Genomic DNA, 14,752 nt, shown 5'->3' with positions numbered 1-14,752 from the left:
GACGATTGGATGGAGGGCACATGGGGACCCTGAGTGTATAGCTTCCTCAAGGTAGTAGTAGCATGAGCAGCATGAGCATAGTATAGGGTATTATATCCTTTCCATATTTGGCATGGAAATAGTTACTCGAACAAGTCTAGACACGATGAGTCGCGTGGTGTAGAGTCTTGGTGGGCTATAGATAGTAGTTAGCTATGAAAAGGTTCCTGCCGTATAAGCTTCGAGCTTCCTCAAACGCAACCGGTTCCCGAAGAATGTCGTGAGAGCCAAGCCGTTAAGTAATAAAAGTGAAGGACTGAAGACGAGATCAAAAGGTGGATAGTTCGGGCCTAAACGGCGGAATTGGACTCTGGGCATGCGCCAGATAGGAAGGTTAAGCAATTGCCAAGATGAGATTGATTGGCATTTGCCATAATCCGGGAGATATCAAGATCAGCAACTAAAGAGCAACTATGTAACTACTATTAGTAGCAAAGTTGTTGGAGAATGCCATGATCTGCTCCGGGGATTCGCTCTTGGCATCATGGGGTTTAGTACTAGTTACTACATGTGTAGTAGGGACTACATATGTAGTAGGGGAGAAGGAGGAGCACATGCGTTGAAGAAGAAGATCTGGATGAGATAGTCAAGTCATTCGCTATTGTACGCCGTAGTAGTAGCTACGTACTTAGTTAGGTAAGCAACAACTAAATAAAGTTATTATGTAATATCGAGTGTATTGCATAAAATGATAGATCACACAATAACTAACACACATAGTTATGATGTGGCTGTCATCTCTGTGGCTGTTGCACAATACATATGTACAAGTATTGTACAGTAGGACCATTGTCTCACCTGGGAACAAAGTTTATTACCTAGTACAGTTTTGCCCGCTTCCCTCACTTTCCCATATTCACTACTAACCTTGGCGACCTTAGGTAGGTAGGTAACCGTCAATTCCCATCACTTCTTATCACTACCAATATATGAAAATAAATTAGAAAAATTCCTTTCAATTAACTAACCTAGGGTTAGTTCACTGTCCATTCATCATGGTAAGCTGGAAATTTGGTTCCAGTTATTCCCTTGTAAGTATTAAATAGCTCCCTCCTTCGTTCTTCTTTTTACCTGGACATATATGAGCTAACAAACCACTAAATAGCTGCTTGTCGTTGTGGCAGCGGTTGCCATGTAAGATCATTATCCATTACTTGTCCAATATTCTAACCACCTTTTCTAATATTGCTTTTTGTAGTTACGTGCAGGTAACCTCGAGCACGTTATCGCTCCCTTTGTCAACCGGAACGACAGCCCTCACCATCGTATTACCCTTCCTCGCAGCGATAAACTTCTTCATCACACCTCAGCTTCGTTCCTTGCTGGGATATGGTATCAGGGCATCTCCGATACTACAATTCGTCCCTTTCGCCCTACAGATTTTCCAAGGGGTATTGACGGCCGTTCTAGCAACCCTTGCAGCCCAAGGTTTCGTACCGGGTCAACTGCTCGATTGTGGCCTGGAAGGCAGATGGCAGGGACTTTGGCATAATCGTGATGGACATGCCATCGAACGTATCCAAGAGACCCTTGGTTGTTGTGGACTGCGCAGCACTGTTGACCGCGACTGGCCACCCGCTGGGTGCAAGGCTCTATACAAAGACAGGCACACCTCGTGTCTTGGTCCATGGCGTGCAACCATGCAGCGAAGCGCAGGCTTCGAGTTCGCAATAGTGGTTGCCGTTGGTGTTTTGCAGGTGAGTACTTTTAGCTACTATACAAGAGACTCACTTTACTAATCTTATCATAAGCTCGTCTCCCTTGCGCTCTTCAGGCTGGATAATAATTCCAGCCGTAACTTCAGCCGTAGCGCCAGCACTGGTTACGCCCGCATCCCCCAAAACGTTGGTCCCAGTCAACGTTCAGGGTTAATAGAGCCTGGAATGGTGGATGACGATGATAGTGCTGATGAGGCCGAAAACAACAGTGGCTCTAGGAACAATCAGGGTCAATATGGGTCCCTGGAAGACGGGCCACGCATTGCGCCATCTGGTCTTGGTGAGAGCGACAACCAGTGGCGGTCTGCTTAATTGAGCGAACCTACGAAGATCTATACCTATATGTCAAAGGGTCATAATCAACATTACACGAGATATTACTTGGTCCGCAGTAGTCTCACTTGTGGAGGCGGTACAGTATGCAACGGTGGATAATCTTAGCTTAGAGAAGTCACAGAATCATGATGAAATTGAAGCAACCTCTTTTATGTACAAAAACAATTCACATCAGTAAGAATGAAGATTTATGTGAATTTATTAGACAGGCTGAGAACCTCCGAATATTTGCACAATATAGTCAATCCCAAGGGCTCTGTACCGGAGGCGGGCACGTATCCGAATAGGGGGTGGGCTGGGTCAGCCAACGTGGAACCGGGGAAAATACCCAAGCCTCTGAAATTTGAATTCTATGGGATGGTGACCTCATAGGATTATATACCGCATTGGGATGTCTGTCTTCTTCTGATTTGTCCAGGCCCTGCTTAGTACATTAGTAGTGCATAGTACTATGATAGTACTATGATAGTAGTGGTACAGTAGCTTCAGAAGTGCCTAGGTTAGAGAGACAAGGGTGTATACATATCTAATCGTTCCTCGCCGAGTAGTGATGGCTGATCTAGATATATCTTTACTTCTGTTGAGTTTAAGTAAGCACTACATTAGACGGTTGGTATGTTTGCTAGGTTAAATGAGAGGGCAATGATATGATAAAGAAAAAGAACAGCTTGGGAAAATCCCACCGCCAGCCTGCAGGTCTTGATACTCTGACCTCATATCTAGGTCTATTAATTTCTTCACTGGCCCCAAGATTATGTGACTCAACAGAATATCGTGTGTAAGTGATCCTACACCCCATCACTATCATCGGGTGTCTGGCTGCATGACCACGAGGTTCAACAACTATCTAGAGCTCCTAGTGTCTTTTTGATGGGTTAGGTTAGATGGCTATTGCTTTCAATCCATCCAAATGTTGGCCTGTAGTGCGTTAACTGTCAAAGGTCTTCCTGGAGTTAACGGTACTCAGGGGTAATCTTTATATAAACTCCGAACCTTGTAATTGACTTGGAGGTTACTTGCCTCTCCCTCTTTACCCCTTGGTCAAATAATGTACGGTCTCCCTTTACTCTACTTGGTAAGTATTCATGATTCTCCAGTTTGCTTACTTGGTTAATGTCAACTTATAATGACAATAATACGGTGATCCACTGTTTGGGCAAACTGATCTCGTTTATCAGAAGTATATACGTAGAATTAGGACAGCAGAATTGTCCTAGCTAACCTAAATTATGGCATTTGGTCTTTCTACAAGTAGCCGGTAGCTACGTGTCAAGATGAAGAGCAACACTCGTTTCTAGAGTTATCAAATGTGTAACCTAGTTTCTTGGGTAGGATCAAGCTACGTACTGTTCAAGTTCATGATTACCCCTTGTCAGCATCACAGGATTGCTATGGGGCTACTTGATGTTATTCATCATTGCAAATTCCGCATCAGATTATAATTAGGTTTAGCTGTCCTTTCTATCAAGAACGAGGCTCGAGCTTTGAGCAGTTTCGGTTCTTCCTGTAAGCTTATAACTACAGTATCTACTACCTAGGTAGATACCCTAGTTAGTCAGGGAGTCACGTCAATACCTTCTTTTACTTTCCCACTATGATTCTACATTAGACAAAGGGGAGTAACTATGTGTTTACTTCTCAGGGATCTTATGGAGTTGAACCTTATCTAGTCGCGTCACTTACTAGCTGGGTACAAGTCATACACGACCGCGTTTGGTGTCGTGGCTTCTGGTTCTACACCGGTGGCGTCTTGCCATGTGCCGCCCCAGGATTGGGTTCTCAGTTGTATTCTTTCTGAAATTCAACTAAGTTCAGTCTAACATTGGCTAGCCCGATGGGTGATGACAGGTCCCGATGTACTGGCTGGCTTATAATTGACTTTCCCCAGACTTTAACTAAATCTGACAGTTTCTGACAGTTGTGTACCTTTGTACCGTTTGTTCCTAAACGAGTAATTGTAGCTTCATACCACTACAACCCAGGTTGAAGCAAAAGGGGTAGTTTCCAATACTCCCTTAGAAAACCACCAGAAATGCAGAAAATGTCATTCAAGTTAGCAGAGTGAGAGAAATCTTACCAGATGTCGCAAATTATTTTCAACTAACTTTCTATCCCTCGCTTTTTGAAGAGTTTTCATCCTGCGTGGAAGAGGTTGTCACAGGGGAATAGTATAAATCTTAAAGCCACCATTCGGCCAGGGAAGAACATATTATAGACTCAACACTGCACTACTAGGCAAAGGAGGAGCATAGCATATATTTGATAACTTAGAATAAGCTTTCAACCAAGCCGGGGAAAGGGGGGGTAGAAAAAGACTACTTGATAGAATTTCACACTACATATACAAGATCCATATACCTACATACATACATACACAGTAGTTACCTGAAGATACCTTGACTGAGAATCGACTCTTTCCATAACTACTAGGAAGGCCTTTGCATTAGATTCAAACTGTAAAGCCACAAGGAAATGTCCACTGCTGACGAGTGACTCGTCCTTGGCCATCAGTTTTTGAGTTTCTACATATCTTACGCCTTCTCTTTCTCGGGACTTTCAGAGCAGTTGGCTGATTCTGGCAATTTAGCTCGATTCCAGAAAAAACATATAAGAATGCTCTCCTCTCTATCTCTGGTCTCCTTTCTCACCCATTTTTCCATCATTCACAGAGACAAGTCTACAGTCTTTCTTCATTGGCATTTCTTGGTTGCTTATATATATTGCTTCAGATACAATATCATTTTCGACCTTTCACACGACTTGACACACACACCTTACTAGTTGTAGCTCACCTAAACATAATAAAACTAGACAGACACCACACGATACAGCCCCATTAGCAACTGATTTGGTAAGTATCATTTCCTATTTATTACTATTCTAAAGGCATAACTCAGTATCATCAACAACTAACAGCCTAGTCTTTCACCCAAGATACAAATCAGCGAAATGGACGGCTACTGGATGCAGCCCCAACCAGGACGAAACCCTGTCATTAGGGACTCTTTCCTCGGGACACTGGGCTACAACGAATCTGGTCCTTGGGAAGAAGCACTTGATCTGTATAAACCGCGGATCAGCTGTCCTACTCTACCACAGGATTCGTTGCCCGCCCCCTCCACCGACCTGCGGGCCCTCGACTTCCTCAAACTCGGAGATGTCCCACAGGCCTCTGATCAGTTGCCCATCACTCCTCCAACTGATCAGTCAAGCCAATTGCTTGAACAGGCTGTGGGACTGCCGGCTCAGCGAACGACAACATCACCACAAACCGCGGGGCAAAAGCGCAAGGCCAGCGTTGTAGCTGGTTCAAGCCAAACCCCGGAATCAGGTGAGTCGGTCCAGGCTAGCCAAGAAGACCGACCAAGGAAGAGGGCTCGCCAGGTCGGACATAAATCGTGCAAAGCGTGCCGACAACAGAAGCGCAAGTGTTTCACCGACAACAACTCAGCCACTTGCACTTACTGTGCCAAGACGGGAACCGCATGCGACAGAGATGGTGTCGACAACCGTACTAACCAAACGAAGATCGACCAGCTGCGTGCCGAGCTCAGGGAATACTATTCAGTCACCTGGGAGTTTCTCACTGTCTTGAAACTCCTGGGACCTGAGCACGTCGATACGCCACAAGGTCAAGAGGTGCTCAGATTACACCAACGTGGTTTGAGCCCTTCGAAAATCATGGAGTATGCCGGCACAGACATGCCTCAGCCTCCGCGCATCAAGCCAATTGATCAATTTTGCAAGCCGTACGAAAAGCTATCGGAGGTACGCAAGGCTATCAAGGACGCCAAGTCTTGCATACTCCGACTGCTTTGCTGCCTTCACCAGGCTTGCATCGGCGTGCGCGAGGGCTCGCTCAACGGCCTAGAGGTCGAGCTAGTGGTGGTAAGTGTCATGGAGGGTACACTCGATGATGAAGTTTCAGAGCCCGAAATTGAAGCAGCAGTTCGGAGCCTATACAAGGACGGGTTCAAGCCATCAACACAGGCACTCGAAGTGGCCCCGAACTGTTGCAACTTTGTTTCACTGGCGTAATCTTGAACAGCAGTGACACAAGGGGGTTTCTGGAAAATTCATCGCTACCAACTCTTCGACATCACCACTTGCCTTGGCACCGGCATAACTCCAGCATCGGCAGCGCATCTTCAGCATCGACTTCTATTCGGATTTGACACATCTTCGGCATGGACATATCTTCGGCATCGGCACGGCTTTAGCATCGGGGAAAGCAGGTCGTCAGCACCACAGCATCGGGGTCGGGGTCCGCATCGGCATAGTATCAGGGTTAGGATCGGCATCAGGATATCATGGGGCACGGCATCGGCATAGCACCGGCATGGTTCTCATGGATATACGAGGTTTTCAAATGCATTGGATTGGGTTTTACGGAGAAATTTGGGTTATATTAGGTATTCTTTGGATTCTTCCTGTAGTGGGGTGATGAGCAATTTTCATCTCATGAAGGGAAGGGGAAAGTGAGAAGAATGGGTTCTGGGAATGGATATGGGATATGATATTGGAAACTTGGAAGTAGCCGGTGGTGAATGCATTTAACCATGGTCGACTTCCCCAAACAGTTGTTGTCTTGCTCGTAATCTTAATCGTATTAGCTGTGACTGTGACATAAAGCATACAAATGACTGCCTAGGTGGGCTAAGTTCTTAGATTTCGTCTACATGTTAACACGGCGCCTCGTGCCATCAATGCTTGGCACTTTCCTTCCTCCTCCTCTCGGTCTCTGCTAGCTCATCGAACCTCATCATAGCCGGATAGCCCTCCATGAAGGTGGAAGTGGTCCAGAGCAGCCAATTCTTACTCCCAATCGGAACACCGTGCCTCGCCAACCGCGAACGGGCCATCCAGAACGCCTCGATGACGTGGATGGCGAAGACGGGGGCCAGAATAGTGCGGACGAGCCAGACAAAGCCGGCGGCGGGAACGACGGCATCGAGGGTGCGCCAAGCGAAGGTGCCGGGATGCAGGAAGGGCAAAGCGGCGACGCTGGCGCAGTACAGCACTATACCGCCGGCGGAGGCGATGGCCCAGCCGCGCGGTAAGGTGTAGTCGAGGGATTTGCTAGTGGTGCCGGGACTCTCTCCGAGTATCTCTTGGGCGCGCTGGGACATGGCGATCAGGCGGGGGCGGGCTTCGGATGGGGTGGTTAGGGGTGGGGATAGGGGGATTGTGTGGGTTTTTGTTTTTGATGGGGACGCGGTTGTGGAGGTGGCGATGATGGTTAAAGCGGTTAGAGATAGATCGGTTAGTTGGGGATCACGGGCTTCGGGGGCGGAGAGGCCGGCGAAGGCGCGGAGGTAGAGGGTTAGGTCGGAGGTGTGGCTGGAGTTCATGTGCGCTAGGATCCGGGATTTTTGGGGTTCCGGGATGGATGACATCTTTTCTTTTTTTTTTTTTTTTTTGAGATGGAGATAACTAGAGTTTGAGTTTGAGATTGGGTATTAAGATTGAGTATTGAGTATTGAGATAAGAATGGAGGGGTTCAAGGTTGAAGTTGGAGATGGAGATGGAGATGGAGATGGAGATGGAGATGGAGATTTAGGTTTGATGCTTCAATTGGGTTGATCCCTGTTGTTGAGATGGTGATAAAGGTTTATTGGTTTCTACACAGCTTATTGGATGAATGTGGACAAGAAAACCAGCGTTTAGAAGTTCAATTCACAGAGCTATTAAGCAGGATTTATATTTGATCACTGGGTGAGTATTTTCAGAAATAAAATGGATATGGATAGATGAATGAATTAACGGATACGACGGGGCGGGTACGGTACGGATGATTTCGGATCACCAAAGATTCGCAAATGCCAAATAGACAGGGAGAGAGAGAGGCACGGACCAACCAGCCAACACCATCGTTAAACCATGCTAAATCTACCCCCTGATTCGCCTAATTGCCTTGAATAAGGACTAGATGGGAAATGCTAGGTACATAGGTGTCCACTTAGGTAATGTGAATGAAGTGTTAGTACTATCTTTTTCCCTTACTTTAGGCACATTGGGAATAATACGGGGCCGACACGTCTTGACAGGTAAGGCCATCCGCACATGCCGTGCATCCCGTGTAACCTTGCCCACCACATTGCTCATACCTAGCCTGCGCACAGCCAGACGAGCCACCTGAGTTCCCAGCTCCGGAGGTTGGCTTGGGAGCGGACCCGATGGCAGTCCCGACGGGGCCGGAGCCCACAGCGCACGTCTTCGCGCATCCAGCAGCGCAGCCAGATCCCGCTTCTTTCGTGGTACCACTAGCAACGACAGCCGGTCCCGGGTTCACGTAATTGCTGATCTTGGCATGAATGTTGATCTGAATTCCTGGGTCGCTCGACTTGAGCGCACCTGGGAACGAGACGCCCGCAGGTAGGGCAGCGGCCTTGGCTGAGTTGCCCTCGACCTTAAGCTGGTAACAAGAGATATAGAACTGGGCACCTCCAGCCGATGAGGCGGTATGGAGAGCGATCACTTCGGCACGAAGGAGGTAGTCACCACTAGGTGTGTCTGCGGGGATCGGGACGTCCATCTTGCCGCAGCAAGTGTTGAGATCGTTAGTACCCCAGTTGTCCGCATCACCCACTGACCCCTTTTCCGACCACGAGTCGGCGAAGATCTTGTACCTAAATTTCCATCGTGATTAATACTCAAGTCAAGAACATGAATCTGAATGAATATGACTAACCATGGAGTCGATCCATCAGCCGTCGAGGCATCAGAGACCTGGCTAAGGTACACATTGACTGGACCATAGTGTGCTCCGCCAAGGGCTTCGCTCCCGCACTTTCGGTCACCAGGTTGCTTTGGCAGTCAATCAGTAAAACGCAATTCACACCTGCCGATGGACATCTCTTACTTGGTGCATCTCAACGGTGACGGTGGAGCCAGCCTTCACTGCACATTTGCCCGAAATACCCCTGGTGCCTGCATTGCATCGAATGTCGGGGCTGTTGACATTAGTAACGGGGCTATTCGACGATGGCATTCGAACACATTGAGTGCCGTGCTGTCAATGTTAGTCCGTGCTGCTTGGCATCAAGATCGCAAGACTTATCATGTCGACTCCATCAACCCAGAGGGCCTGGAAAAGGGCATGTCCAGCCACCTTGGTGGCGGCAACAGCAGTAAGCGTGGCGTAAAGTAAGGTCCTCATGTTGCCAAAGTTTGGAGGTGGAATCTCACGATGATAGGTTATATACCTAGTACTAATACTGTTCAGGGGTAATTCAGGGGCAATGTTGTAGGTTTGGGACAGGACAAGGTAAGTCTACCGACGATCCAAGTTAGGAGCAGCCCGGTTTTTATGCTTCCATCATGTCCCTTTTGCTATAGTCATGATTGCAAAGACTAGCACATCAGATCAATAAGACAAGGATCGACATATTCCGTTTGGTAGATTCGGCCAGATTCTTCATCTGCAAAGAGATCAAATGAATAAATCCAAGAGGTTTCATTGGACCGGCTGATTATTCTAAAGTTGCGGATGAATCCCCAGGTTTCCCCACAATCTCATGGCGCGCATTGCGTTCAGGTGTCCCATTGGTAATGTGACGGCAAATCGAAGCGCGAACATCATGAGCCGAAAAATTCGATGCCATCCTATATTTAGCTTTTCATCAACCGGGAGTAAGGCAAACGTATGAGTCGTCAAATCCGATACCCTGGAGAAGTAGGGATTTGGTGAGCGAGTGGCAGTGTCATAGTAACCGACCGCACGAGATGTGCATGTTAATCTATTTTCCCTTGGCCAACGTGAGAAGAGTAAGATACGACGGTGAGCTTCAAGTCCGACAAGCCGGCAGTGTTCCATTCGACAAGTCGAAAGGTAGCAGCCCATTCCAGCAACTAGATTTCTCTTATTCTGGTCGAAAAGGGATTGCACAGGTACCTAGTAGGGCAGGTTTTCTAGAGTCACCAGACAGACCTCAATCGGATGCCTCGTAGCCCACTAAATGAGTATGTTCTGTTAGTAAACCAAGACTCGCCGGCGAGTTTCCTTGGACTGGTGTGTAGGGTTTGCTTCGAAGAAGAAATAAACAAATGCTCACTCCCGATTCTCCACCAGCCACCAAGGCCTCGTTGCTCCATCCTTTCGCCAAACTCTGCTACAGAAGCGAGCTCTTCAAAACCACCACTGTGCTTGAACGTCACAGATGCTCGAACCGGGTGAGCCAACGGCTTTCGCGCACACTGAAAGTCTTTATATCGTAAAGCCTGGACGAAGCTGACCCACTCATTCACAACGGCCTCGGCTGGCCCCTCGGCGTACATGATGCCGGGCGAACCGCCACTTCGTACGATCACGTGCAGACTATTGAGAGCAGCGGCTTTCTTGACGCGCGCGAGCTTCTTGCGACTGGTTATGTGATGGGTGCGGATGAGGGTTATGAATAAATTTGTGCTCGAACTCATCACTGTGTAGATATACAATTTGATAGTATCATGAATACATAGACAAGTCAGGTACTGTTGCTATACATGTGGTATACGTAGATAAGTAAGTACAAAGTACGAGTATGAGTATGAGTATGAAGATTGAACTGACTAATCACGAGAAGTTCAAGATAGATGATTGCGGAGGAAAGAGGATTAGCGTACTACGTCATCAACTGCTGGCCATACCTGTCCAATAGTAGTCAGAGTTTTGACATCTAGAAGGATTACGCTAGTGCTTTGCGCTCGCCGCTTGGTACTCTTGGCATTGTTAAATGTAGTATAGTTAGTAGAAGTCTCGCTTCGGTTTTTTATCGGGAGGATTAATCGCGCACTTGACCAATCAAATGACACGGAGAGTCTCCGAGATTCGAGTTGTCTAATGGGTGTCACGTGCCTCATACTAGATACCTAGGACTACAGGTAGGAGGTCGCCTACTGCATCGATCTTCTTCTGTATTTTTCTCCCTAACTCCCTGACGTTCCACCCCCACAAAGCCACTCCAACCTCAGATTTCTTTTTCGTCTTTTGCTTTTCACCTAGCCACCAATCGGGTATACCCTCTTTTCTATCTGGTACACAAATACGTGTTCTCATACCGAAATCTGGTATTGCATCCCGGCTACTTTGATTACCGCCGTTGCAAATGTTACAACGAAATGGCTCGCGTGCGTGTTACGTCCAGAAGTACCCAGAGGTCTAGAAAAAAGAGTAGATCAGTAGTTGATGCTGTTACACGAGACTCTGGGGACAAATTTACGACTTGAACTTCACTTCAAGATGTAAATACCTAGGGTAAGGTACTTGGTATATCATAAAACGCAGAACATTCTAGACTGCTTGCAAACAGAGGAAATATCGAAACCTAACCATCATAAGCCATCGGCGACTAAGACCGATCGATGTGGGCTCGTGGGATGATGGAGGATTTAGAACAGTGGTGGCGGGTAGATCGAAAGCCTCAACAGACTAGAAGATCAACCCTCATTAGGAGGCGAGGGGTGAGCTTTTTCAAAAACTACCTACTAATGGCTTGACTTCTATTATGTATTATATAACCGAACCTAAAGACTCGAAGCTCTCTGCTGGTGGGCATACGACCTCACATACATACCAACACGATTTCGGCGACCGGACTCAATGCGGAGCCCCTGCGAGAGTATGAACTCAACGGTAGAAATCATACATATAGGAAACTATATCTCTGCCAAGGGTTCACCGGGACCGGCTGGAACAAGAGGGTCACGAGGTATGTATATGCAAGTAGCTTCTGGAGTCTCAGAACCTACTCAAGAACTCCTCGCGCAAGAAACGATATTATTCTGCGTCTTCTACGCTTCGCCCCGCGACAGTCTCAAGCCTAACCTAGTTACTTTGGGGATCAAGTAAAGTGTACAGGTACGGTGTATTACTTTCCTTGACAGACTTCCACAGCCCATGCCCACGATTATCTATAGAATCGCGACGTCCCGGGGCTCCTCATACACTTGTTTTTTGTAGGTAGCCAGCACTCTAGGAGCCATAATAGCGACAACACATGTCCATCGCGACCGTCGTGTCAGATATATCTTTAGATCACCGACTGTTCCGCCATCTTCCATCCTGGGCGCCGAAGCACCTTGTCGACGTCAATTTCTTACCCCCAAATAGCCGATTTCTTCCTAGAGATCGTAGGCGGAGACGAGGAAAAGATTAGGGGTGGTAGCCGTCGCCGTAAATGTATAAATGCTCCATTCGCACACTGTCCCAGACACTATGTCGAGTTAGTTGATTCCTGTTCGAGGCGAATCTCGCTTGTAGACTTCCGAATTGCCCAAGTGTTAACTTTTTGAGAGAAGAGAAAAAAAACAGGAGAAAAGCGCAAGAGATAAACTTGCATGCTACAAATCAAGAAATTTATGATGAAAAATTATCGAGAAAGCTTACAGCAATCCAGCTGTCCATTCTGACAGCCCTTAAAGGCGCTATTTTGGCCCAAGATCGTAGTGGATCCTTCCAACTTTCTTCAGGAGGTGGGAAATCCTCGGAAATCCTCGTTCATTCGTTGAGATTACACTGGTAAACAACGTTAAAACACCTCCAGTATATATAATTGATCGAGACGTACAATTTGTATTGTATTGTAGACGAATTGGTCGAACCCATTACTTTTATCTCTACAAGGGCACAAAAGAGTTTAGTTGCACGATGTTTCTCCGTCTTGGTAGGCCGCTGAATCGCCATCCGCGCTGCTGGCACTTGGGGATTGGTGACCGTTAAGATGCCCTGAGAATGGGACCTTTTGAGGTATTGTGGCCTGGTCGGTGAGAATCGAAAAGTCGTAGATCTTCTGGGAAACAAAATGGGATTGGTTAGAATCAAATTGTGTGTCGATGGTCGGCAGTGTCATAGGATTAGGTACGAATTCCTGCATCTCTTCCCGAGATATTAGCGGGTCATGTCCGACGGTGCCTTCGGTGGGATGGAGCCAGTCATTTCGGTCGAAGAGAAGGTCTAAGAAGCCTTGGGACTCAAATTTTGGGGGATAGTCTCCAGAATCGCCGCGGGCCACGCTGGACCCCAGACTTATCGCGACTAGCTGCTGCTCGGACGAAGATGCAAGGGAAGACTGAGTATCAGAAGAAGAATTCACAGTAGATGCGAGCGATTCGAGTGGTTCTCCAGATCTGATTTGGGCTATCACATCGGAAGATTGTTGATCGGTCCCGTGTTGTAAAATACCGAAGACTGCTTCGAATTTCTGTAATCTAGCTATATCATAATCGCTCAATAGCTGTAGTTTGACGATATCTCGTTTGTTTACTTCGTATACGCACGTGTCGCCGGTTTTTTGACATCTTCCACAAGCTGGTCGATTCCCATCACACTATCAAAAACTTCAGCGCCAAGCTTCCGAGAACTGATGGCTCGATTAGGCACGAAATGACTTAACTCACCTTTGCCTTCTTACCCTTGCACGGGGAGCAAGCCTATAATAGGGTGTGTTATGGGCAAAAGGAATATTCCCTCTTGGTGCATGGAAACGTGACTTACATTTCTCGTTAGGTTCTTGCGAGGGCCCGGAACCGGCAAGGAAATCTGGGTCAGACTCTCACCACCACCGGCCGTGCTAGGCTGGGCCGGTGCTGGTGCTAACTTCTTGAGACTCGGACGCGGCTCCATGCAATATACAACTCGGCAAGTATCAGAAGGCAACATAGATGGTTGTTGCTACCTAACACGGTTAGGTCATCTAAGATTTCAGAGAGTAGAGGATATTGAAGACCAACTAAGCGAACCGAGCCAATCAGACAGATACGTTGCTTTCAACTATGGAATCGATGAGTTGCTGGCGACTTGGTCTTTTCTGGGGAAATCGAAACGTGGAACATTGGCAGGGAAGACGATTGAAAATCCTCGGAGCCCGCTCCGAATAGCCAATAAAGAAGAACCCAGAGTTCCCAGTTTGAAGGACCGGGATCTATAAATTGACGCTTACGCTGTCTACGTAAATACGCTGACAATAAATACCTATTACTACATTCTATGTAGCCACAAACAACCCAACTTTTGAACCTTTTCGTTTCTATATCGTGCCGCTGCCTCCTACCCCGATCCCGATCGCTCAAACGTGTACCTAACTGAAGTATTATACATTTCGTGTTAGAGGATTGATTGAGAAATATTACAGCACAACCAACTCGAAACCAACAACGATTTTAACTGGGGAGATTTTCTGGCCTTGATTCCTATTTACGGCCGCCAATACTCTCTCACGCTTCAGAGAGGCAAACATAACAATGGACTGGTTTTGCCATCAGGAAACGAATAGACTTGGGTAGTTAACTGACGTCTGACACTGAGGGACAACATGTGACACAAATCCCTCTTTTACTTGCTTGAGTTGTCTACTCACGAAAGTCAGTACTTAGGTAAATAAGTAACCTAGCCAATGCCACAATCATCCCCTAATAAATGAATGTTTTGGGGGGGCAGGGAGGGGTGGACAGTTTAGCAACTATTCGAAGCCTGGAATTAAGAGCGAAAATGCTACATATTCATATATTATCAATCGAAACATCCGAGTAAGTTTAGTCTAGATAAAATGAGATAAATTGTTAACATTGCTTAATGAAATATTGAAACAATTGATTATTTCTGGTGTTTCAACGCCTGACCTAGGTAATGGGGATCATATCTCCAATAGGCCACCACCTGGTGGCTTCAGCCTGGTATAAAT

At 46.9% G+C, this 14,752-nt stretch overlaps 6 protein-coding genes across 6 annotated transcripts; 2 read left to right on the top strand and 4 right to left on the bottom strand.

Moving 5' to 3' along the window:
- Window positions 1–618: 618 nt before the first annotated feature.
- GGS25DRAFT_483379 (uncharacterized protein) lies at window positions 619–2,432 on the top strand. Its single transcript, XM_049260363.1, has 5 exons — window positions 619–675; window positions 760–1,070; window positions 1,145–1,173; window positions 1,238–1,736; window positions 1,791–2,432. Exons 2-5 carry the CDS (start codon window positions 1,035–1,037, stop codon window positions 2,067–2,069), a joined length of 843 nt encoding a protein of 280 aa, XP_049119380.1. The 5' UTR covers window positions 619–675; window positions 760–1,034; the 3' UTR covers window positions 2,070–2,432.
- Window positions 2,433–4,941: 2,509 nt separating this feature from the next.
- GGS25DRAFT_202434 (uncharacterized protein) lies at window positions 4,942–6,464 on the top strand. The gene has a single exon (XM_049256817.1). The coding sequence runs from the start codon at window positions 5,043–5,045 to the stop codon at window positions 6,129–6,131; it is 1,089 nt and encodes a 362-aa protein (XP_049119379.1). The 5' UTR covers window positions 4,942–5,042; the 3' UTR covers window positions 6,132–6,464.
- GGS25DRAFT_202441 (uncharacterized protein) lies at window positions 6,464–7,793 on the bottom strand. The gene has a single exon (XM_049256818.1). It carries the CDS (start codon window positions 7,487–7,489, stop codon window positions 6,797–6,799), a length of 693 nt encoding a protein of 230 aa, XP_049119378.1. The 5' UTR covers window positions 7,490–7,793; the 3' UTR covers window positions 6,464–6,796.
- GGS25DRAFT_530350 (lytic polysaccharide monooxygenase) lies at window positions 7,756–9,252 on the bottom strand (the record flags this gene model as incomplete). Its single annotated transcript, XM_049265369.1, has 4 exons — window positions 7,756–8,722; window positions 8,785–8,900; window positions 8,956–9,105; window positions 9,163–9,252. 4 exons carry the CDS (start codon window positions 9,250–9,252, stop codon window positions 8,098–8,100), a joined length of 981 nt encoding a protein of 326 aa, XP_049119377.1. The 3' UTR covers window positions 7,756–8,097.
- A 772-nt stretch (window positions 9,253–10,024) lies between these two features.
- On the bottom strand, window positions 10,025–10,511 carry GGS25DRAFT_519914 (uncharacterized protein; the record flags this gene model as incomplete). Its single annotated transcript, XM_049263794.1, has 2 exons — window positions 10,025–10,047; window positions 10,148–10,511. 2 exons carry the CDS (start codon window positions 10,509–10,511, stop codon window positions 10,025–10,027), a joined length of 387 nt encoding a protein of 128 aa, XP_049119376.1.
- A 2,198-nt stretch (window positions 10,512–12,709) lies between these two features.
- GGS25DRAFT_519913 (uncharacterized protein) lies at window positions 12,710–13,695 on the bottom strand (the record flags this gene model as incomplete). Its single annotated transcript, XM_049263793.1, has 3 exons — window positions 12,710–13,399; window positions 13,470–13,502; window positions 13,567–13,695. The coding sequence occupies 3 exons, from the start codon at window positions 13,693–13,695 to the stop codon at window positions 12,710–12,712; spliced, it is 852 nt and encodes a 283-aa protein (XP_049119375.1).
- Window positions 13,696–14,752: the final 1,057 nt, after the last annotated feature.

This window comes from Hypoxylon fragiforme (genome assembly GCF_022984875.1).
Source record: "Hypoxylon fragiforme strain CBS 206.31 chromosome Unknown GGS25scaffold_3, whole genome shotgun sequence".
In the NCBI taxonomy this organism is placed as follows: Eukaryota; Fungi; Ascomycota; class Sordariomycetes; order Xylariales; family Hypoxylaceae; genus Hypoxylon; species Hypoxylon fragiforme.
The sequence above is the reverse complement of the archived record's forward strand: the minus strand, read 5'-3'. Positions and strand labels throughout refer to the sequence as shown.

Excerpts from the sequence above, each read along its gene's own strand:
- GGS25DRAFT_483379 (XM_049260363.1), top strand. The coding sequence starts at position 1,035 with ATGGTAAGCTGGAAATTTGGTTCCAGTTATTCCCTT. Across the intron at positions 1,174-1,237 it reads GTTGTGGCAGCGGTTGCCAT|TTACGTGCAGGTAACCTCGA; the intron begins GTAAGATCATTA and ends TGCTTTTTGTAG. Across the intron at positions 1,737-1,790 it reads TTGCCGTTGGTGTTTTGCAG|CTCGTCTCCCTTGCGCTCTT; the intron begins GTGAGTACTTTT and ends TCTTATCATAAG.
- GGS25DRAFT_202434 (XM_049256817.1), top strand. The coding sequence starts at position 5,043 with ATGGACGGCTACTGGATGCAGCCCCAACCAGGACGAAACCCTGTCATT.
- GGS25DRAFT_202441 (XM_049256818.1), bottom strand. The coding sequence starts at position 7,489 with ATGTCATCCATCCCGGAACCCCAAAAATCCCGGATCCTAGCGCACATG.